The 23,094-nt window shown below is 45.3% G+C and overlaps 1 protein-coding gene across 8 annotated transcripts in view; it reads right to left on the bottom strand.

The window, feature by feature from the left end:
• Cadps (calcium-dependent secretion activator 1) overlaps positions 1 to 23,094 on the bottom strand; it is a 468,212-nt gene that overhangs the window by 387,562 nt on the left and 57,556 nt on the right. For 6 of the 8 annotated variants that reach the window (XM_055069950.2, XM_055069951.2, XM_055069952.1 and 3 more), the window contains exons 6-7: positions 2,440 to 2,544; positions 1,397 to 1,487 (exon numbers count right to left, since the gene is read on the bottom strand). In XM_055069950.2, the coding sequence (XP_054925925.1) occupies positions 1,397 to 1,487; positions 2,440 to 2,544 (196 nt within the window). The remainder of the gene's footprint in view (positions 1 to 1,396; positions 1,488 to 2,439; positions 2,545 to 23,094) is intronic. The other 2 variants (XM_055069949.2, XM_050177233.2) reach the window with 1 other exon arrangement.

The following is a 23,094-nucleotide window of genomic DNA, read 5'->3' as shown; positions in this document are numbered from 1 at the left end:
AAGCACCGGCAGTGGGGAGCAAATGCTTCGTCTGTCTCTCACTCAAACGGCTCACCAAAACTCAAGATTATGCAACCTGCAATACTAGACGCATGGAAAGACAGCTTACACGATCCCACACCGTCTTGGCATGCCCACTCTTTGCACATGCGGCAGTGGCTATGTATGCACTCAGCTGTGCTTACAGCCATGCTCAGCCACGGCCGAGACGCGCACCAGCTTACTTCATTGCCCCATCGCCCGTGCTTGATTGCATTACCACGAGCTCGCTTCCCCCCTCTTTCCCTTTACTCGCGCAGAAAGGTGTCACTCCTGAAGTAACCATCTTTCTTGTCTCACCCTCACACAACCACTCACACCTATAGCACACAGTGCGCTAGGCGCGATAGGATCTTATCGCATTTGGGCTTTATATAGAACATGACGCGGCTCCACTTCGGCGGTCACTATTGTCACCAGCATGTGATATGAGAGGTCCATTTGTAAGCAGCCGCTTGTAAGTCAATCATTTGATCATCTGCGTTTGTGGAAGTTTCTATTTATTGTCTCCGCATTCCTCTGCGGCAGCAGTGAAATTTCGTTATATTGAAATTGCATACAAACACACTGCATTATACTGAGGTTCTAAATACATGGTGTTCTATGGACAAGAGGTTATGAAAAGTTAGATACTTCGTTACATTGTGAATTTCATTATATCTAAGTTCGATAGAGATCTTTGTTGCTCAATTCATGCTACATAAAAGTGTTTTTCCGAGCATGAAAGAAGCCCGTGAATACACTCAAAGTGCCTCGAGCAGCCAGTTGCACGGCAATTTCGCAGGCTTCTTTCATGCTCGGAAAACACTTTTTTTGTAGCACATATTGAGCAACAGAAAGCCGCACTGGGGGTTTTTCATGTTGCTCTACAACTTTCTAATTGATACTTTTCATATAATTATAATATTTGCGAACTTAGTTAATTAATTAGGACTAATTCTCTAATTAGGTGGAATGAAAAAATAATCTGAGTATCCCTAAGCGACAGCAAACAACATTACCTTAGTTCTGTCTAACTACTTGGCATTTGCATATATATAAGTCTTGGTGCAGGACAGTTGGGACACTCTGTGTACATATATATATTTATATAGTATATACACACACACGTCTTGATAAACCTCAAGGCCAAATAAACGGCTGGCCAGAAATATATATTCATACAAACCGCACAGTGGGGGGCAAAGAAAACTTAGAGCTTAAAGACACACTTTTTTGTTTTGCCACAGTAGATTGGTGATAAAGGTATTGCCAGTTTCCAGCTGGTTCACCACAATGGGTATGACACACATAAAGAGCCATTTCTAAAAGTGCTGTGCACAGCTAGTGAAAGCTACTTGGCCAGGAAGGCCCTTACCTCCAGTGTGAAGGAGAGCACAATGTCCAGTTTTGACAAGGTCGTCTCAGTGTCCTCAGTCAAACCTTCTTTGGAGAGGGAGGCCTGGCTCCTGCGACGACAATGATAGCAGCAAGTTGGTCCATGCCTGACGACCACAACAGCCATTTGGTGGAACAACACTGTCTTGTGTGGTTCCAGACATGGCACTAGGACTGAAAGGAGCACCTGACCAAAGCTATGCCACAATGGCAGCACATGTATTACACAGTGATGCTTGTGTTAACAAATGAGTTATGATAAATAAAAGTGCTTGTCCTCAGCAAAACAGTTGGATCATCAGCAAGTGGCACACATGACTTATGTTAAAGAAAGAAAGCCTATTTCGCTTGCCTACAAACTAGTGGGCAGTACAAAGCAAGCAACAACACTTTATTCAAAAGAATTTAAGCAAGACAATTTCAGAAAGCAACATGTCCAAGGAGCATTCATACTTTACTACACTTGCATTTGCTAGACAGGCTGACAACTGCAGGAGCCAAGGTGCAATCATATTTATACATGCAGGCAAGCCAGCTCTTCAAAGCATATCACAAGATGGATGAAATAGTGTGCACATTCTACCTCAAATTGTTTTATCACTCTTTAACATTTATCACTTTGCCAATTTTAACACCTAGTCAGCGTTCATTCATTTGAGACTGGTTGGACATGCAAAGAGAGTCAAAATGAACATCTAAAACTTGGTGTTGGTCCTCATCTACCAGTCTCTGGCCACGATGCTACATCAACTTCGCCATGCCAAGGTTGACTTATGCGCTACTCTTAGTGCTTCCTTCATGTTCACACTGTCTTGACCCTGTGAGCATTGCAAAGTTCTAACACTCTGACCTAACTACTGCCGAACCAACATACAGAGCTTTAAATCATGTGCTTTGTAAAAAATGCATAGGTTCTTTTTGAAAAATCTTAGTTAAAGTGAATAAAGTGCACAGTAGATATCAATGAATGAATATAGGGCAAGATGCAAAAAAATAAAATAAAAAAGGGTAAAGCATGCGTACGTAGCAGCACATGCAAGCAGCACAGCATCATAGACGACCATCCAGAGCGGTGCCTGCAGGTACTTGGTCAAGCAGTCACGTAGCATCACTTCCACCTGGTTTGTGCTGCACACACAAGCAGGCAACAAGCATGCGCACACCATCATCATCATCATCATTATGCATAACTTATGTGTGTGTGACAAGTGGCTTGTTGTTATCATGCCAACACGTTTACAAGTTTGCAAGCACTTACATTTCAGTGTCATTCCATTTGCTCTAGACACCATTTCTGAGCACTGCACTGTTGGTAGTGAACTTTTTAATTCTGAAGCTTTTAAATACTGAAAGGCCTCGTGCAATATAAGGCTCTAATAACGGCTGCATTGCAGCGCTCGACACTATAGCAGACAGCCCATTGCACTAGCTAAGCTGTCTTAAATTCTAAGAAGCTTCTCATGCCAAAGTAGCCACAAATTGGGCATGCAACATGCCCGTTGTAATGCAGGTGTTGTACGTATACAGTACACATGAGTGATTAATACGAGCAGTACTTAGAAACAATGTTGAGTGTGCTGCAGGCGAACACGGCACAGCATTGTGCAACTGGAATGCCCACATCACAATGCAGCCACTGCGCATGGCCAGCGCGTGTGTGTGTGTGTGTGTGTGTGTGTGTGCATGTGTGTGTGTGCCCCCTCTGAACTGTCACAATATGAGAGTGTCTGCACATAGCATATGCATGCCTTTGGGGAAAGAACTCTCAGAAAGATTCTACCTGCCTCAGGACTGAAGACCTTCGATGACTGCTCATGAGTTTTGAGGGTTTGAAGTAGAGCAACGAGGGAGAGAGAAAAAGTGGGGGCAACATTATGTAAAATCATGTCACATCATGTTGAATGCATTATTGGGGAGGAGGAGGAGGAGTGATTTGAGAACTATACTGAACATATGTTGACATGCTACAGTGAAGCCAACATGACATCATTCACTACCGTTTGAAAAGATGTGGCTTTATGCTGCGGAACATGCAAACCAAAAACAAGTCATTCAAACCAGCATGTTGGCTCACATGCCACAGATTTGCCCTGCTTCCTTATAGCCTGGTTGTTCTACGCTGTATTCATCAATTTCATAAACTTGTACGAGCGTTCGCACAACATTCAAGCCCACAAAATGACAAAGACATGGTTGTGCTGACATTGATAGTAACCACTGGTGTAGCCTGTCATTTATGTATAGAAACATGTTCACCATGTCATCTGGCCTTTGCACTCTGCCACGGACAAATTAGTTGGCACTGTACTTGGGTAAGCTAGTGCGAGATGCTCAAGGTACGCGAAAACCAAAGAACATGTACGCGCTGGGCTGTATGAGTCACCGACCAGCAATTCAAACGCCAATAATTCAGACATGCTAGATTATTTCGACAGCACCACTACTGGCCTTATAGTGGACTTAATGTGTAAGGACGACTAGAATTTCAGACGCCTTACAGCATGTCATGCAAAATTTGGACTTGGGAGTGCATGGCCACCAAGTTGAACATAAATAGAGATAATTTCCTTTTGATAGATCACTGGCCATTTAGATGGTGCCTCCTTGAAACCTAAAATAGCAAAGCTTAGTTGATCTAGTAGACGCTGACCATGCTCAAACCGCAGGACAAGCAAAGCAACTAGTAAAGGCTGCCTTTGCGATTTGCATGATTTGCCCTGCGAGTTTTGTTCTGCTCTTATCATCCACCACTCATGGCCGGCTGGTCCCATTGATAACACAAGTGCAGCATCGTTTGGACAACTGACAAAGCGTGAAAAACATGAAAGAATCGCCAAAAGGGCATCGCTAGAAAATCGCGGGCATGAACTGTCTATGCCAAACATAAGCGTATGTGCCCATAGCATTACATTGACAAACTTGGGCGGTATTGTCAGACAAGCGCTTTCAAAAATGCTTTGTGATACTTCGTGTCACCAGCACCAGCAAGAATGCCATCAATCATAGAAGAAACTGATGTGTCATCTTGCACTAGTCACCCAAAATTGAAGGTATCCCCAAAAGTAACAATCCAAGAATATAGCACACCTTATTTGGAGACTTGCAGAATAAAGTCACTTATTTACTGGCAAATCCAGTACTTTGAATTCTTGATTATTTGGAGATCTTGGTGGTTTTTGAAGAGTCAGAATTATAGGCGTGCAATAGCTCTCACACACAAAAAACATTATTATTCCAGTCCTTCATAGATCGGAACAACTGATTGAGTTTGATCACACGAAGACTGTTTTCAAAAAGAATCAGTAAAATTTAGAGAATGCAGAACGTTCACTTCAATATTGTTGCATCTTTCCCAGTAAGCATAATTATTAAATGACATTATAATACCCTTATATTGTCATCATACTTTTTGGATGAGCAAATGTGGAAAAGACTGCATATTTGTATATGTATGAGAGTACACAATATTTTATTTATCTTGACATGTACAGAGTGAATTTCAAAGCAAAACAATTTCTTAGAATCACATCATTTATTTAAAACGAAAAACTGTTAAAGGCTCCCTCACCAGGTCACATATCAAATTTCGGTTATATGCTGGAAGTTGTTACGTGCCCCCTAGGGAGCGTTCTGCCACTAGAATTTTTCAAATAGGTTCATTAATAGCTGAGACAGAAATATTTCAGTGCAACAAACCCATGATTTCAGGAGGTCAATACCACTCCCAAGAGCGACACTCCCTCCCCTTGGCCCATATAGCCTCCACAGGCGAAATTCCTTCCCTGCGTTCTCCCATACCAGAGCTAGAGGATCACGTGATGCACATGTCATGGGCCCCGCCTTCATTTTTTTCCCCTAGCTTTTTTGCTATGCGCCGCACTTCCTCTGACAGTGTCACATGTGACCTGTTGTGATTGTCTCGTTTTGCGCAGCACACGGTTTTGCGCGCTGTGCACGAGGACACCTGACTAGCGGTACAAGTCAATGCTACACGAATACTGAGGCAGACACAAGTGAATCACAGAGCATGATCTCGCGCTGAAGCATGGTAGAAATTGACCTAGTTTCGGTGTCTGCGCGCATGACTGCACGACATGGAAACAAACACATAAAACGGAAGTACATCTCTCTTGCTGCTTAATAACTGAATACTGATAAGTGCAGTTCCAAGACGGGACAAAAGAAGGACACAGAACCACAGTACAAGCGCTAACTCGCAACTAAATTTTATTGTGAAGACTTCGCCTACTTAAATACTTAGCAGACCAGGATCGCGCAAGCGCACTGTCCATCAAGCCAATCAATGCATCATATCATATCATTGTTGCTCTATTGCCGATGATCTCGATCCGACACAATGTGAGCAGCTAATTACTCTTTTAAATGATTTTCACGCCTCTTCTGACTGGAACGAAGCATCATTAGGCTGCACAAGTACCGTCTCTCACCACATTGATACTGGACATTATGCACCATTACGCCAGCATCCGTACCGCGTGTCATCCACCAAGCGTAGTGTCATCACTGAGAAAGTTGAAGACATGCTTGAATGTTGTGTTATCAAGCCATTCTGCAGCCCTTGGTCGTCTCCCATAGTACTCATTAAGAAAAAAGATAACTCGGTTCGTTTCAGTATGGACTATCGTCGCCTCAACAAGATTACACGAAAAGATGTCTATTCTCTACCGCGCATAGATGACGCCCTGAATTGTCTACATGGTGCCGAATTCCTTTCTTCTTTGGACTTGCGATCGGGCTATTGGCAAGGCCAGTGGATGAATCCGACCGCTCAAAGGCAGCTTTTATTACGGCTGATGGCCTGTATGAGTTTACAGTAATGCCATTTGGCCTCTGCAATATGCCCGCGACATTCAAAAGGATGATGGACAATATTCTGCGAGGCCTGCGTGCTTGTGTTATTTAGACAATGTGGTAGTTTTCTCCCCTGATTTTACCACTCACCTCTTTCATCTACGCGAAGTCCTTACTTGCCTTGCCACCGCCGGCCTTCAACTTAACTTGAAGAAGTGCCGCTTCGGAGCCCGCCAGCTGACCATACTTGGCCATGTCATTTCCAAACACGGCGTCTTTCCCGACCCTGACAAACTTCGTGCTGTCGCAGAATTTCCATGACCGACTACAGTGAAAGAGCTCCGATGTATTGTCAGTCTTTGCTCTTATTTTCGACACTTTGTGCGCAATTTTTCCTGCATCATCGCTCCCCTGATGAAGCTCCTGGCTGGCCCTGGTGACCTTCGTGATTGGACTCCGGCTTGTGACCAAGCCTTCACCACTTTGTGTCGTCTGCTTACCTCACCACCTGTTCTACGCCACTACGACCCGTGTGCACCGACCGAAGTTTATACGGACACCAGCGGCGTTGGTCTTTGAGCCGTCCTTGCGCAATGAAAGCCCGACTTTCTGGAATATGTGGTTGCATATGCGAGTCGTGCCCTCACGAAGGCAGAAACCAATTATTCTGTCACAGAAAAAGAATGTTTGGCTATAGTTTGGGCCTTAAATAAATTTCGCCCTTACTTGTATGGCCATCCATTCGACGTTGTGACAGACCACTATGCGCTCTGCTGGCTTGTGTCACTGAAAGACCTGTCGGGGCGTCTTGGACGTTGGGCTCTTGGGCTCCAAGAATTTGACATTCGTGTCATCTATCAATTCGGGCGTCAACATTCTGATGCAGGTGCACTCTCCCGATTGTCCAGGCGATCCAACGAAACGCCACCCACATCCATAGAGTGCCCGGTTGCTATGCTTGCTTTTACTAACATGCTGTCTGAACAGAGAAAAGATAAGTGGATTGTGTCTCTCATTGACATTCTTAACAGTTCTTCAACGGCTACATGCCCTTGAGCCCTTCGTCACCAAGCCACCCATTTCGTGCTACGGGACGCCATCTTGTACCGCCGAAACTATCAGCTAGGCGGTCTCAAATGGCTGCTAGTCATCCCTCGCCATTTGCGTTCCGACATATGCACGTATTTCCACGCCGACCAACAACAAGCTCATGCTGGCGTCCTGAAAACCTACAAGCGGCTCCGCCAGCGGTACTACTGGCGCGGCATGTATTCTTATGCCCGCAAATATATTCGGTCACGTGCAGCCTGTCAGCGACGCAAGACATCTCCTCATACAACAGGCCCTCTGCAACCTTTACCGTGTCCTACACGTCCTTTTGATCGGGTTGGCATTGACCTTTATGGGCCTCTTCCATGCACTGCTAATGGAAATCGTTGGATAATTGTCGCAGTAGACCACCTCACACGATATGCCGAAACTGCTGCACTTGCTTCAGGTGCTGCTCACGACATCGCCGCATTCATCTTACGGCATTTCATCTTACGGCACGGCGCACTGCGAGAACTGCTCAGTGACAGAGGCCGTGTCTTCTTGACCGAAGTTATTAATGAGCTACTCACTGTGTGCCGCACTATTCACCGCACCACCACATCGTGTCACCCACAGACTAACGGTCTAACGGAGCGATTCAACCGCACTCTTGGTGACATGCTCACCATGTATGTTGCGTCTGATCATTACAATTGGGACGATCTCCTCCATTTTGTGACGTACGCATATAATACCGCCGTTCAGACTACCACAGGCTTCTCACCATTTTTCTTTCTTTATGGACGTGAACCAGCCACTACCCTCGACACCATACTACCATATCATTTGGATGCCGCTGAACTCGCCCCTTTTTCCGAAGTTGCTAGCATTTGCTGATGAGTGCCGCCAACTGGCTCGCTAATTCACGTCGGATACCCAAGGAATCCACAAAGATCGCCACGGCAACGATCAGCCCACACAGTCCTTCGCCGTGGACTCTCACGTTTGGCTTCGGCTGCCCTTCCAAGCTCCAAGCCTTAGCCCAAAGCTTGCTCCAAAATATCAGGGTCCATACCAAATCGTCGCGAGTACATTGCCTGTGAAATATGTGGTCGAACCGGTGATGCCATCTGCAGACAAACACCGCCGTGGCCGCGAGACGGTTCGCATCAGCCGCCCGAAGCCGTACCACGACCCCCTTATCGTGTCATCACCTTAAGTCGCCAGAATGGCTCCTCTTCGCCGCGGTGGCAATCGTAGTGGGTAATATGCATGTGGTGCTGTGCAGACTGCCACCGCTGCAGCGCGAGACCCGAGCTTGGGCTGCTGATGCAGAGTGCTAGGACTCATGATCAAGAGCTACTTGCGATCCCTCAAACGAGCTGCAATAAACCCCATTTCAATATGTATAGATTACGGCATCATTTCTAAAAACTGCTTTTCTTTGCTATGCAAAACAACCAACCTATCGCTAATACAGATGCTTCTTTTCATTCTATTATGATACGCCTCCACAATTTCTCTGGCCAAAGCATTGCCACTCCTGCCTAGAATTAGAATACTAGAAAGAATTGGCTCACAAGGACAGGACCTACAATGCATAAGCAAATGAAAAGAAGCTTTGTTAGCGGCAGATCGCTGCGCTGCTGTGCTGCGAGGTAAAACAAAAACACGCAGACCTTTGGTTTGTGTGTTTTATTATTTCTCTTTACTTTAATTTGTCCACTGAAGAAAAATTTGCCAGTTTGTCACAATGTACATATTTTTAGCTTGTTGGCCGTTGCATTCCATTTGTTCAAGCTTACCCGCTGCACTTGCTTTTAACTGTTGCGCAAGTGGCCATTAGCCATGCTGGCTACCAGTGCAAATATAATAAATAAATCTTCCTCCAATCAACCTTGATTTTAATGTTCCACACATGGTCCATGTTTCAAGTTCTTAAAGGGACGTGCCTTGCATGAATGACCATCAAGCATTGCACACCAGCCTCCAATATGTAGCACCACCAGGCCCACAGATAGACACAAAAAGTGGCTCCAGCAAGGATGTCATGCTTGCCCTTGCTGGTACAAACTACTACATGAAACAAGTGAAATGAGGGCAGCTCCATTATCTATAGCAGCACTAAAGCCATAAGGGCCACTTGAAAGAACAACTGTAATTGCTGTTGAAAACTGCGCAGTTAAAACCAGTGAATATGATAGTGTGGTATATATAAGAGGAGCCAAAATATTTTTCTGCGAGTATACTCGTCATATGTCCTATTTTTTACTGTGCAGTTTTCATAAATGCAATTATACAGGCTTGAGCCCATATTTTTGAAAACTCAGAGGTTTCTTTTCTATGACAATAAAGAAAAGTTAGAAATGGGCTCCCTTTAATGGGGCCCAAATTCACGCATGCTATGGATCACAAGGATTCCAGCACATGTGTGACAGATTAACAGCTGCTGGGACAAGTACATTCTTAATCACTTGGTGCAGCATCATAATCACAAGGCAAAGCTTGGCTGTTTTCAATATTTAAGTGCGCAAACATGGGCGAAGGTCTAGCTATGCTAACAAAAAAAGCAGGGCTCCTTTTCAGATAATTGTTGACATCGTTATCTCATTGTGTCCGAGAACTCCAGCCCCATTTCCTTTATGGGTCTGCATTGCATATATTCCACATGATCTTTCACTTTCAGACCAGTGAGCATTCAAACTAGCTCTGTAGGACACTAGCATAAAGGCACCTAGGTAATGACACTCATGTTCGCTCAGCTTTGTCATCAGCTTGCAGAAAGAGGGCAAGAAGATACAGTATGTCTGCAGAGAAAAATTTAAAGTGGAAATTCGAGCTAACTGGCACTCATTCACGATTTATTCCTGTAACGGCCACTAGTGGGGCATTCCATAGGGAAGGGTAATTATTAGAAATAAACAATTGTCTACAAGCAATAAAAAATATGTAATAAAAATGTATACAATAAAAAATATATTGTCAAGTCAAAAACAAACATGCATATAGGAATAAAAGAAAGTAATAGATGCGATTAAAGCAATTATGTAGCCAGCATTACGCAACAAGAAATATGATGAGTAAAAGGAACATCATAGTTGGTTACTCATTATATAATGACAATGCCTAAAATGAGGGACAAACATCAACTTCCAACTTAGACGATTACAAAAATGTGGAAAGTTAGGTGACATTAAACAAAGGCATGCGCAATGTTCCAGAGGAGGAGAAAGCAAGCATCATTACCTTTGCCGACTGATATGTTGTCATCACAGACCGCCAAGGAGGAGAAGAAAAGAATACACAAAGTTAGCAAAATGTCATCAATTCAGATTCCCAGTATGCATGACACTAGAGCAAACAAAACTCAGAATGGTGAATGTTCTAGACATGCATGTTTGCACATGCATATGCGTTGTTTTTGAAGAACCAAGTTGCACATTCAAGAAAGCTACCACAAGAAAAGGCAACAGAGGTGGAAAGAGCGCTCTTTCCATCTCCGTGGCCTTTTCCTGTGGCGTCTTTTTTGAATGCGCCACTTGGTTCTTCAAAAGCAATCCACCAACTAGCCCAGCAAGAAGTTCTGAAAATATGTGTTGTGCCCACCACATACTACGTACAACCTGCACCGCATTCAACTGATGTGGCTCAATGATGACAGTGCGAATCTTGAGCTATTTTTGACAGTCTTGAGTCATTGCAGCCTTAACAAGGTCATCACCACAGCTGCACATCTGAAGCAAGCATAACACAACAAAATGCAATTGAATATTGCAGAATGCCTCTCTTTTGGTGGTTGCTTCAATTAACAGTGAGGGTTGTTCAGAATTGTGCACTTATAATCAGAGCACCTTCACACATACCTCAGAAGAGCATTCATGGAATATTGTCATCCCAGTGCCTAGATTTGGTTCATCAATCTTTGACATAAGCATGTCTGCCATGGCAGTGTATGAAACCCATTGCAGCTGTTTGTGCATACTCATTTGTATCTTGAATTAGCCATTTGTAAAGTGTCCCAACTAATGAGCTTCAAGCGACCTTGGAAAGGTCCAATTGAACGTGATAATAACCAGTCAAGCACAGATAGAAAGAGCTTATTTTGTTTTGGACAATGTGAAATCGCCAAAGCCATTGTCATAATATAATTCTTCTAAGGCTACGTTCAACATAGTGCAACCAGCATAGCAACACAAAGCTTCTGATGTCTTATTTTTGGAGCAACAGTGTAGCAGAGATATTTATCCTAACAAATAAACGAACATGAAGAAGGTGTGATCAAAAAAGAAAGGATATCACAATTTTTGCGGCATACCCTTCAAGCATGCATAAATATTCTATTCGTTTGACAGCGAGGCCTGAATAATTAGACCGGTCAATTCAATCAATCAATCAATCAATCAATCAATCAATCAATCAATCAATCAATCAATCAATCAATCAATCAATCAATCTTTATTTCGCATTCATTCATTTACAAAAAATGAACGCTGGGACAAGAACTAAATGCTGCTTTTTTGCAGATTGACAAGGTTCTTGGCCGTATTCATGACAACGGGAACACAGTAAAATAAAGTTTGTACACTTTAGCGTGTGCAATGTACAATCAGTGATACCAAGGAGTGTGTTTAGTTAGTACAAATGACATATATGAATATACAGTATATAACAGATATACATAATTATTTTCAATTGCTGAAAAGTTCACGCTTGTTTTACTGCAACTGCAGTTCAAAACATTTTTGTCATCATGTCTGCTTCGGTGAACCTGGGCTGCACCTGCCACCGGAGTGTTCACACTCTGCTGCCACTAAGAGAGTATTTCAGAAGCTGGCATACAGCAGATGTCTCTTGCTGTATGTCTTGAAAGGCAAGGAAGTGTCATCCAACCATTGCGTACCAACATGGTCCTAAAGGGTTGCGTGCGACTTTTGTTCAATGGAATTGAAGCCCCTCGCAGCTGCAAAACATTGTTAACTACAAATAAACTGGTACCATGCTTCTCTAGGTGTACAATTTGGAAATAACATAAACTTGGCGGAGGTGCAGCAGTTTATGTTGAAGAACAATGTTTACCACTGCGGAACAATTCTTATTAGTAGTATGAAATTTTCAACTGTATATTTGAATAGAACTATTGCATGCTTTGTGTACAGACTACCAAGTGGTGACAAAGCAATGTTTCGTTTATTTTTTTTTTCTACATAACAGCTGCGTTTTACTTGAGCATTCAATGAGATTTGCAATTACAGCTGACTTTGAACATAAACGTGTGCGCTGACAAGATGTTGTAATTTGAGTTTGATGATGCTATGGTAATTACACCACAGTCAATAATGCCACACTGTTCAATGTATGTGTTTTAAATTTAGTATTAGAAAGTGTGGCGTGAAGATTGAAGTTGCCAGTTGAATTCGTGTAGTGCGCAAGCAAAGCAAATCCCACAAATGTCGCTTTATGTATATAGATATATCTGACAGAATTATCAATAGATAATATTTTCTCTTCACACCTGCATTATATTTTCTCTTCACTCATATCTTTTTGTTAAGAGTGTTAGTAAACGGCATGCTTTTTGTCAACTGGTACAAAGATGCCCTGTGAATGAAGAGCCCAGCTTCCCCTCATCCTAGCAACCCGCAGCTTTTTTGCCTGGTCATCCAGCATACATGGGGAGATGGAGGGTGCCCTGAACGAGTCTGCCCACAGAGCTGCACGAGGAGTGGTCGACCGCGTAGCTACCGAGTGGCGCGGTGCTGAGGTTATGGACAATCGGGACTCTCCCTCCTCATATAACGGGCTTACCAAAAATTTTTACATGGGACGGAGACGATATCCTCCGCCACATAGAAAACTAGGCAGACCACAGGCGTTCACACTCGGGTTACTCCAGGTTGGGGCATACCCTAATCCCACACTGTTACACAAAACCTATCTAGAAGTACAATCGACCAATATTTGCGAGCTATGCTCAGACACAGCTAACTTAGAACACGTGCTCTGGCAGTGCCCCGCATGATGCGACGGCGTCACGTCGTCCAACTGGGAGGCTGCTCTAACCAGCCCTGATCTTGAAGCACAGCTATGGGCTGTCCATCGGGCCCGCGACACAGCAGAGAGGCTCGGCTTTTCGGTACAGACATGGGAGCGTCCCGCTGCGTGCTGCCACGCGTTCCGAAGGACCAGAATAAAGTTTCATCATACTATCCTAGCAACATTGTTGCAGAATAAACTCAATTTGCCAAATACCTCAACAACAGAGTTTTGCGATGGAGCTTACTCTTGCAGGAGTACTCTTTTTCCATTGATTACATCAAAGGGTCACATAATGTAGGCACATATTACCTGAGCCACGTTTTAATCATTGAGCTGTCAAGTGTACATTAGCCTAGTGTGTGAGAGAAAGAGAGCAAATGATAAATGAAAGGTAGGGAGGTTAACTAGGACTGAGCCCAGTTGGCTACTCTACACTGGAGAAAGGGAAAAGGGGATGGAAAGATTAAAAGAAGAAGAGAAAGTCCAATGGGGATATCATTCGGTCACTCAGTCTGGATCACAGATGGTGACTCAATCCGGTAGCTTTCAAATATCGCGGCAGCGCTTTTGTGTCTTTGTAGCTGCGATATGCGAGGTCACGGTCCCAAGATCTTGTTCAAGGTGAACGGTTTTCTATTTAACTGATTGAGAGCTGTGCAAAGGTCTTGCCTTTCATGCCTTTCATAGGATAGGTCAAAATAGCTTAGGCGTCGCCCATAGGGGCACAAGAACAGATTGGAATAGTCTTATGTTATACAGGCCCTGTGGACAGAGATGCCCGCCTGCTGAACCTCTTGAGCGCACACGTCCCTAATATCTAGTTTTCTTGCAGCAACCTCAGCCTACTTTTCGTTGTTTTGCGCCTCGGCTGTGAGGCGTCACGCTACTCGGCTCACTCAACTGTATTCTACTACACTCTAAATACAGGCGCTCTGGCTGTTCCACAAGCAGCGACGACAGCCACTTGCCGGAAGGGCCAAAAAGTCCAGCATTATAAGGGTGAAAATTAACTCTTTCCGTACTGCACCCATCGGGCATCGTTAGCCGGCTAACAATGGTTTGAAATGTCGGTTTCGAGACTTTCTGCGGGGCCCATGGAGACACTGCACTATCGGACACGAAGGAGGAGAACTACTCTTTTGTTTTCTAAGGAGTCCACTTTTTCCCCCAGGCGATAATTTTTCGATGCACTCCAAAGCTTTCAAAATCGTCCAAGTAGCAAGCAAAAACGGCCGCCCGCTATCGATGGTTTGAAACGCCGCTTTCAAGACCTTCCGCGCCGCTCACAGTCACTCTGCGCCATGGGACGTGAACAAGGAGAATTATATTTTTGTTTTCTAAGCAGTTCCCTTTTCCCCCGCAAGGTGTTAATTTTTTTTAATTTGCTCCAAAGTTTCGCGACCATCAAAGTAGAAAGGAAAAATGGCCGCCTCGAGGAGCAACGCGCACGCTTAGAAAGATCGCAGGTCTCGTGATTCCACTGCATTTTCAGCTGATTTTATTGGTGGATCTGGCAGCAGCGAGTCTGAGGATGTTGCCTGTCCGTCGGACTTTGATTCTGAGAGCGACGACGACGCAAACCTGCCTGCAACAACCGTGGCTGCAGCCTGGCACGCCTGTGTGACCGGCTGTGTAGCATTTGATGGTATAATAATAATATCTTTATTTCCATGATAATATTGTCACGTGGTGGTGACGTTGAAGAACACAGTAGCAGTACTGTGAAAGACAAACCTAACTTTTATTGGGCGAACCTGTGCCCACAAAAGAGGCTACACTTATAGCGCAACGATAGCGGCGAACACGGTCGGCAATCTGATCTGCGGGTTGTGGGAGCTATGGGGTTCTCCTCCGTACTCTTGGGACAAAGAAACGACAACACAGTAGTGCAAACAATCACAAGGGCATTTATTGCACCTTCCATAGATCAATGCCTGCTAGCCGAGTTGCTATCCACAAAACATGCCAATGGGCGCGCAACAAATCTAGAAGTCCGACTCACCACGACCGGATTGCGAGCGAATATGTTCGCCCCATGCTGGATCCCAACGCCTGGTCGTTCGCGCGTACCGTCACGCGAACGGTGGCGCATTCCAAGGCGGCCACGCGAGACGGTCTCGCAGAAGCATGGATTGGCGCGCGCGCGCGGGACCTCCGGCGCGTTCGCCAGTCCGCCGCTCAAGACCAAGAGGCTTTCTTTCCCGCGCCTAAGTAACCCCGCCGCAGCGCAACACTAGCGCCATCTCTCGCACTGCGCTTCAACCACTCCGACCGCCGCGGGCGCCAGGCTACGCGGCGGGCGAAGCCGCCCTGCAGGAGACGAGCTATGCGGGAAAACTAGATCTCAGGGGAGGCGTGAGAGTCACGCATCCCCACAGGGTCAAGCGCGTCGGCTTTTATACAGCAGTCGTCGAATGTTCCAGACTAATCGTTGGGACCCGCGTGCCTTCCACAAAGTTCTTCACCATTCGCGTCAGGCGATGAAATCAGATAACGCAAGGTTCAGCAACAACAGACAGCGGATACAAGCATCGATAACTTTCCAGAAACTTCGGATACATGCAGGCGCGTCCCACACTGTGCGATAACATTTTTCAGGCGGCGAAACATGGTCGCCCGATAAAGATAAGTACTCGTGTCAATATGATGGAGGAAGCAAGGAGAGAAAGCTAGAAAACAAGCTTGACTAGCTACTGCCTCTCTGAATACAGCAGGCTATGTTGTTCATGTACGTTATCTGTCCTGCTTCATGCTGCAGACAGAAAACTGCAAGCTGTACCTACATTCTAGCACCCAACGCATTTTTGTATCCCATCTGTAGACCATGTACGGCAGACTGTGTTGTGTTTAGCCGACCAGAAAACTTGCTTCCGTCTCTGGTTTTCTGTTGTACTGCTGCTCTTGTCGGCATGACAGATGCTAAGGGAACAGGTGGCATCAAAACTTCGGTCTGGCATGCAGCTGTCTGGCATTGAGGACCTGATGCAGCAAGTTGTCAAGATGTGCACCACAGTCACTGACAACATAGGCCACTTTGCCAAACAATTACAGTCCTTCAGCCAAAATACACACGCTATAATGACCTCCAATCAGTGGCCTCAATAGGCTGGAGTCGTGTCCACGAAAGCCAGAGGTGCCTAGTGTGTCTTGATGCCGAACGCTGGTGCAGTCCCCTTTTCCAACATGGATATAGTTCAAGATGCGAGAAGAGTTCCTGATACGAGTTATGGAGCTTCGAGCACTCACAACAGTGGTGCGACGCCGTTACATTGTGTTTCCAAGAACTCCGCGTCCCTCGCCTCCCTCCCTGGATGGGATGGCAGGGTTAGACAGACAAGCTAACAATGACTGAATCATGTTTTTTGAAAGCATTCATTTTACAGCGAAGCTGTATATGCCTAAGCAAAATGCTCACACTCCAACCACAGAAATCCCCTTAAGCTCATACCCTCTTAAGAGATGCTCTTACCGCCGTAAACACAGCATCCCCATTACGACGACAGAAGAGAAGTGAAATTCTACGCTGGAATGATAAGCGGCAATGGAGCTAGCTGTGGAAGACGAAGATGTTCGAGCCATTGCTGATGATTATAGTTTTTTGCACAACAGAGCCAGCTGTGGAAGAAGGCAACGATGACAAATGTGCGAGCAGTGGCACTAGCGTGCTTGCGCGGTTGGCACCGAAAATTTTTACAGCGAAGCTGTATATGCTTAGGCAAAACAGTCACGGTCCAATCACAGAAACCCTCTGGTACGTGGAAGGTGTGGTGCACCATTGGCTACGCCGATAGTCACTTAATTTTTCTCTCGCAGCAGAGCACGCGCACAGCAGTTTCTCTTCGACTTTGCAATGGGATGGCCACGCATCGTTCTCCCGAGGAGCAGCTGGCCTACGAGCAACAGCGCTGAGAGCAAGAGTGGGATAGATTTTGTTGGCGTCGCGCCCATGCCTAGGCAGATCAGGCCTGTGATGCGAAGCGCATGCGGCAATGTCGGGTCGATCTGGCAGCTCATGCGGCCGAGCTAGTTTGCAAAGCAGAGTTAAAGCAGCAACGTTACGCTGCCGATGCTGCGAGCAAAATCGCCAGCAGCGACATTGAGCCAAGGATCCGACACTTTGGGCCCCTGAGGCAGAGCAGTAACAACGTCGATGTCAACGTAAACACTGGGGCTGCACATTTCAGCTTCGCTGGTTTACCACTGTACAGAGTGCATCATCATCAGCCTGGTTACGCCCACTGCAGGGCAAAGGCCTCTCCCATACTTCTCCAACAACCCCGGGTCATGTACTAATTGTGGCCATGTCGTCCCTGCAAACTTCTTGATCTCATCTGCCCACCTAACTTTCTGCCGCCCCCTGATACGCTTCTCTTCCCTTGGAATCCAGTCCGTAACCCTTGACGACCATCGGTTATCTTCCCTCCTCCTATGAGGAGGGAAGATAACAGAGTGCATGGGTGGTGTTTTTTTTTTTTTTAAAGCACCTTTTAGGTTGCGACTTTGTTACTTGAGCATGCACCATCAAAGCAGAAGTGACGTCACTTAGATGGTCAGAATGGCTCATCACGAGCTGTAGATTGCTCATACTGATACAGCAGTCTTCCTTCACCTTAAGGTGCATAACGATCTATGGTTAGACGGCTCTCGCAGACCTATGCAGCTGACTTTTGTTGGGAACAGGTAGCTCACTTGTATATGGGCCGGGGCCGATGATTCTCTGCTTCCTGTACAAACAAGATCTTCCACTGGCAATTCGATGGTAGGCTCAGCGCCAACACCTGCACTGTGTTGTGGAATTGAGTTGTCTGATGTTCTCACATCTTCTGACGGTGTTTGTGCACTGAGCTCCATCTTGATCGCTGGGCTACCCGGTGAACACTGAGACTCGTAGGTCTTTCAATGCTTCAGCTGGTCCACATGCTGGCAGTGATAATCCCTACTGGCTGACTCAACCTTAATCATTCGAGAGCATGGACTTCACCACCTTTTTCGAAGTTTCTGTATCATATGAACGTGCCAAGTTGATGAGAAGTTGTGTGTCCAGAACCTGCAATAGGAATTGGCTGTGGCACAATGTTATCCAAAAGAATGTGCAGCTATTTCTGGTTGCTGTTACTCTTATTTCGCTGTTTAATAAGCATTCTTGTTCTCAGTTGCTGTACTTGTCATGACAGAAGTGCCATCGCATGCCACTGCTCACCTGCTGTACGGGGGGTGGGAACTTGGTCAAGTCAATCGCTTTTATTCCCATCCCGTCCATCAATGTAATGGTGATGGAAATAAATCGTTATTATTATTATTAAAAAACCCCAGTAACACAGCCCGCGGTTTACCATAGTTCAAGGGAGTGCGCCGACAGCACAAAATCATCATCATCATCATCAGCCTATTTTATGTCTGCTGCAGGACGAAGGTCTCTTCCTGCGATCTCCAATTACCTCTGTCCTGTGCCAACCAAGTCCAACTAGTGCCCGCGAATTTCCTAATTTTATCGCTGCAGCTAGTCTTCTGCCGTCGTTGACTGCATTTTTCTTCTCTTGATGTCCATTCTGTAACCCTAATGGTCCAACGGTTATCTAACCTGTGCATTACATGACCTCCCCAGCTCCATTGTTTTTTCTTAATGTCAATTAGAATATTGGCTATACCCGTCTGCTCTCTGATCCAAACCGTTCTCTTTCTGTCTCTTAATGTTATGCCTAGCATTCGTCGTTTCATCACTCTTTGTGCAGTCCTTAACTTGGTCTCAAGCTTCTTTGTCAATCTTCAAGTCTCTACCCCATATGTCAGCACCAGTAAAATGCACTGATTGTACACCTTCTTTTTCAATGCTAATGGTGAGCTTCCAGGCAGGAGCTGACAATGTCTGCCGTATGCAATCCAACCCATTTTTATTCTTCTATGAATTATCTTCACATGATAAGGGTTCCCTGTGATTAGTTGACCTAGGTAAACATACTCCTTCACAGACTCTAGAGGATTACTGGCGATCTTGAACTCTTGTTTCTTTGCCAATGTATTCATGATTATCTTTGTTTTCGGCATATTGATCTTCAACCCTGCTCTTACACTCTCTCTGTTAAGGTTCTCAGTCATTTGTTGTAACTCGTTTGCAGTGTTTGCTGAATAGAACAATGTCATACTGATCCAATCGGAATTGCAGTGCTCCCCGTGAATTCTTGCAGAGCCTGTGCTTCAGTGCTCTAACGGCCATCTCTGCCAAGCCATTTGATTGTGGGTGATAGGGCGCTGTGTGCAAGTGTTTAATGCTATTCTGCTTTACAAAAGACTGAAGTTGTGCCCTCATAAACTGCGGCCCATTGTACGAGGCAAGCTTTCATGGCAGACCAAGCCTGCCAAACATTGTCCACAGTGCTTCCACTGTGACGTTAGTTTTCATTAGACTTGCTTCGCTTCATTTCATACGGGAGTGAACTGCCACTAGCAGCATTTGTCCCTCAATAGGGCCTGCATAATCAATGTGCACTCTCGGCCATCTTTCGTTGCTGTCCAGCCATGGAACAGGCTTTTTGGCCTGTGGCGCACTGCTGTATTCTATGCCAGTTGTGCAGGCTGTGGTCACGTCTTCGATATCTCTATCAAGACCCGGGTAACAAAAAGCAAGCGAGCCGGATTTTTCATTGCTGTGATACCCTGGTATGTGTCATGCAGTAGACGCAGCAACGATTTCCGGGCTGCGGCAGGAATTGCAGCACGATGACCCCAGTAGATGACACCGTTGCTACAAATCAGCTCAATCTTGTGAAAAAAACGGGCATAGGCCTTCATCTCTTGCCTGCAATTTACGTAGCCAGCCATCACGAATGTATTGTTCAGCCTTCATTAATGCAGTATCCTCTTTCAGCATTCTCGCTAACTCTCTTAACATCACTAGCCCACTGTCGAGATGCCTGGTAAACAGCACATACTCTCGCATTTGTCCTTAGCTGTAGATCTCACTGTCATGTCATATGCAGTTGTGCTGGAAGGCGGCTCAGGGCAGCAGCAGCAATCAGTGCTTTTCCTGGCTTTAATTTGATGCGACAACGAGTATCTGCGAAGCAGTAGAGACCACCGCTGAATGCTGCCCACTCTTAGCGCTGGAATGGGCTTTTCTGGACTGCAGAGGCATAGCAGTGGCTTGTTGTCTGTAATGATGGTAAAATCATTACCCAAGAGATACTCATGAAACTTTGTGAACCCAAACACAATGGCCAGTGCCTCCCATTTGGTTTGAGAGTAATTACACTCGGCAGGCAAAAGCATGCATGAGCGAAATCCGACCGACCGATCATCTCCGTCAATAAGGTGGTAAAGTACCATGCCAAGACCACAAGAAGATGCATCAGTTTCTAAAGCAAGCAGTTGTTTCAGTTCGTAGTGGCTCAGAAATTGAGCTTTGCTTATCATGACAAAACTTCAAGCAACTTATCTTGCACTGTCCCCCATTGCCAGGGCACATTCTTCTGCAGCAGTTTGTACAATGGCATAAGCACTGTTGCCAGGTTTTTCAGGAATGCGCCATAATAAGTTGCAAAGCCAATAAAAAGCCGCAACGCTAATATGCACAATGGTTTTGGCATTTTCAACACTGTATCTATGATACCCTCCTTAAGTAACAGTCTGTTAGCACTAATGACGTGGCCAAGAAATTCGACCAGTTCTTGTCAAAAGGCGCACTTCTTAAGGTGCAGCTTCAAACCGAAGATCCTTAACCTCTCAAACATTTGACGCAGCTTGTCACAACTTTCCTGTTTTTCCACCACCACAATGTCATAAACATAAGCTTGAACTTCTGGAATACCTTGTAGTATGCCCTTCATGCGTCTTTGAAACATTGCTGGTGCTGAGGCCATCCCCAAAGGAAGCTTTTCAAAGCAGAACAATCCCTTCAGTATGTTCACAAGAATGTTCTTTGTGTCTTGCTTTTAATGGCAGCTGATTGTAGGCATCCTTAAGCCCAACAGTGCTAAAGATCTCACTGCCGCAAAGGTTTCCAAATGTCTAGAATTTTTGGCGAGGAATACTGCTCTGTGACACAGGCTGCATCTGCTGTTGCCTTTAAGTCAACACAGAGGTGGATGGATCCATTCTTTTATCTGGTCTTGAACCACTAGGTCGGTAGCAGTGCCAAACTTGCACGATTTGGCAAGCCGTTGAACATCTTGAATTCCGTAGTCGGCTCCACAGGACTTGCTGCTCTGCGTTTTAAGTGGACGCGACTGCAAAATTCGTCCTTTTCTTCACGAAAGTTCTTGTCAAGCACTTGAAGCGCCGCGGAGTCCCCTTTCCCTTCGTCGGCTCCGGCTCAGGGTAGTCGCAGAGAGACAGCGCTCGCCGCCGACCCTACTTCCTGTTGCGAAGGAAGTGACGATTACTAGGCTAGCGCGCACTCGACCAATGGCTTGACGAGAGACCGTGGGTCTTGCCTCTGGGATCGCTACAGATGCCGCTAAAATCTCGGAGGCAGGGGAATGTGATTCAACTTTGGAGCAGCCGTCACAACTAACGCTCGCAGCCAACCCTGGTGGAGAGCAGGAAAGAGGAAAGGGGCCGGAACCAGCTTCTCAGCTCACGTGGCAGGCATCTTTTAAAGAAGGCAGTGGTTACACATACAACATGGAGGTATGCACATGGAGAAAGCTACGGCAGCTAGGCTAGAAGCGTGTACGAGGTGGCCATTTTTCGAATACCGATGGCGATATGTTAATGCGGATTTAGGGTCGTACTCGATTCTAGCACGCATGATATTTTTGGACCCGTTTTATCAGAAAAGAGGTGCGCGTCAGATTCGATTAAATACGCTAAGCATATTGCTTTATATATGTTGTACTGCCTTGCTAGTCTTGAGATACATGTCATTTGTTTGAACAAGAAGATATTTATTTATTTATTTATTTATTTATTTATTTATTTATTTATTTATTTATTTATTTCACATACTGTCAATCCCTCATGGGATTATAACAGGAAGGACAAGTACATATGGTAGTATTTGCGAACAAAGAATATAAATACATTATATATTCACTAGTGTATTATTGCAAAGGTTTTGGCTTTGCTAAACAAAATAAGTAATGACAAATGCAATATTTGGGTACAATATACTATAACGAGGAAGAATCTGAGAAAAGAAGAACGCAAACAAGAAAGAAAAAAAAAAACACCTGAAAACACGTGATATAAAACACCTAATGAACATGGCAAACAGGATGCAGTCAGAAAAGTAGAGCAGCATCTGATCAGCATTTCCAATCTGTCCGAAGTGGTAGCTGTTTCTATGCCACAACTTCAAAACATACCGCTGAAAACTGCGCAATTTCTCGTCACATTCTTTGGGCAATTTTAATTTTGGCCTATCCCTGTCCGCCTTCGAAGAGAAAAGCCTTTTTTTTTTTCATAAAATTTGATAGCCAGCACCTGCTCGCTTTGAAGTCACTCGGCATTAGCCCTTTCTTAGGGCTAACTGCATCGCCCGTACTTTGAGCAGATAAGTTGTCACAGGCCGCTGTGCTGCTCACTGCTCTTGCATGTCTTCTGCGAGCAGTTCTTCTATTTTGGCGAAGCAGCCCTGCTTTGGTCCACTGAAACCCTTCCTTGTGGCTTTGCTGGCGAAAATATTCTCCTTTTGTTTGCGCAAGTTCCGCACGCAAGTTTCGGGAACTCCGAACGCCCGTGATGCGGCCCGATTACCGTTCGTCTTTGCGCACATCATAACTTTCCTTTTAAATGTGGCATCATGGTGGACTCTGCGTATCTTCGCAGTTGGCGCTTCCATGCTGATTGAAAAAACGCAGA

The sequence above is a fragment of the Dermacentor andersoni genome, chromosome 9, assembly GCF_023375885.2.
Source record: "Dermacentor andersoni chromosome 9, qqDerAnde1_hic_scaffold, whole genome shotgun sequence".
Classification (NCBI taxonomy): domain Eukaryota; kingdom Metazoa; phylum Arthropoda; class Arachnida; order Ixodida; family Ixodidae; genus Dermacentor; species Dermacentor andersoni.
This window is presented reverse-complemented; position numbering and strand designations above follow the sequence as displayed.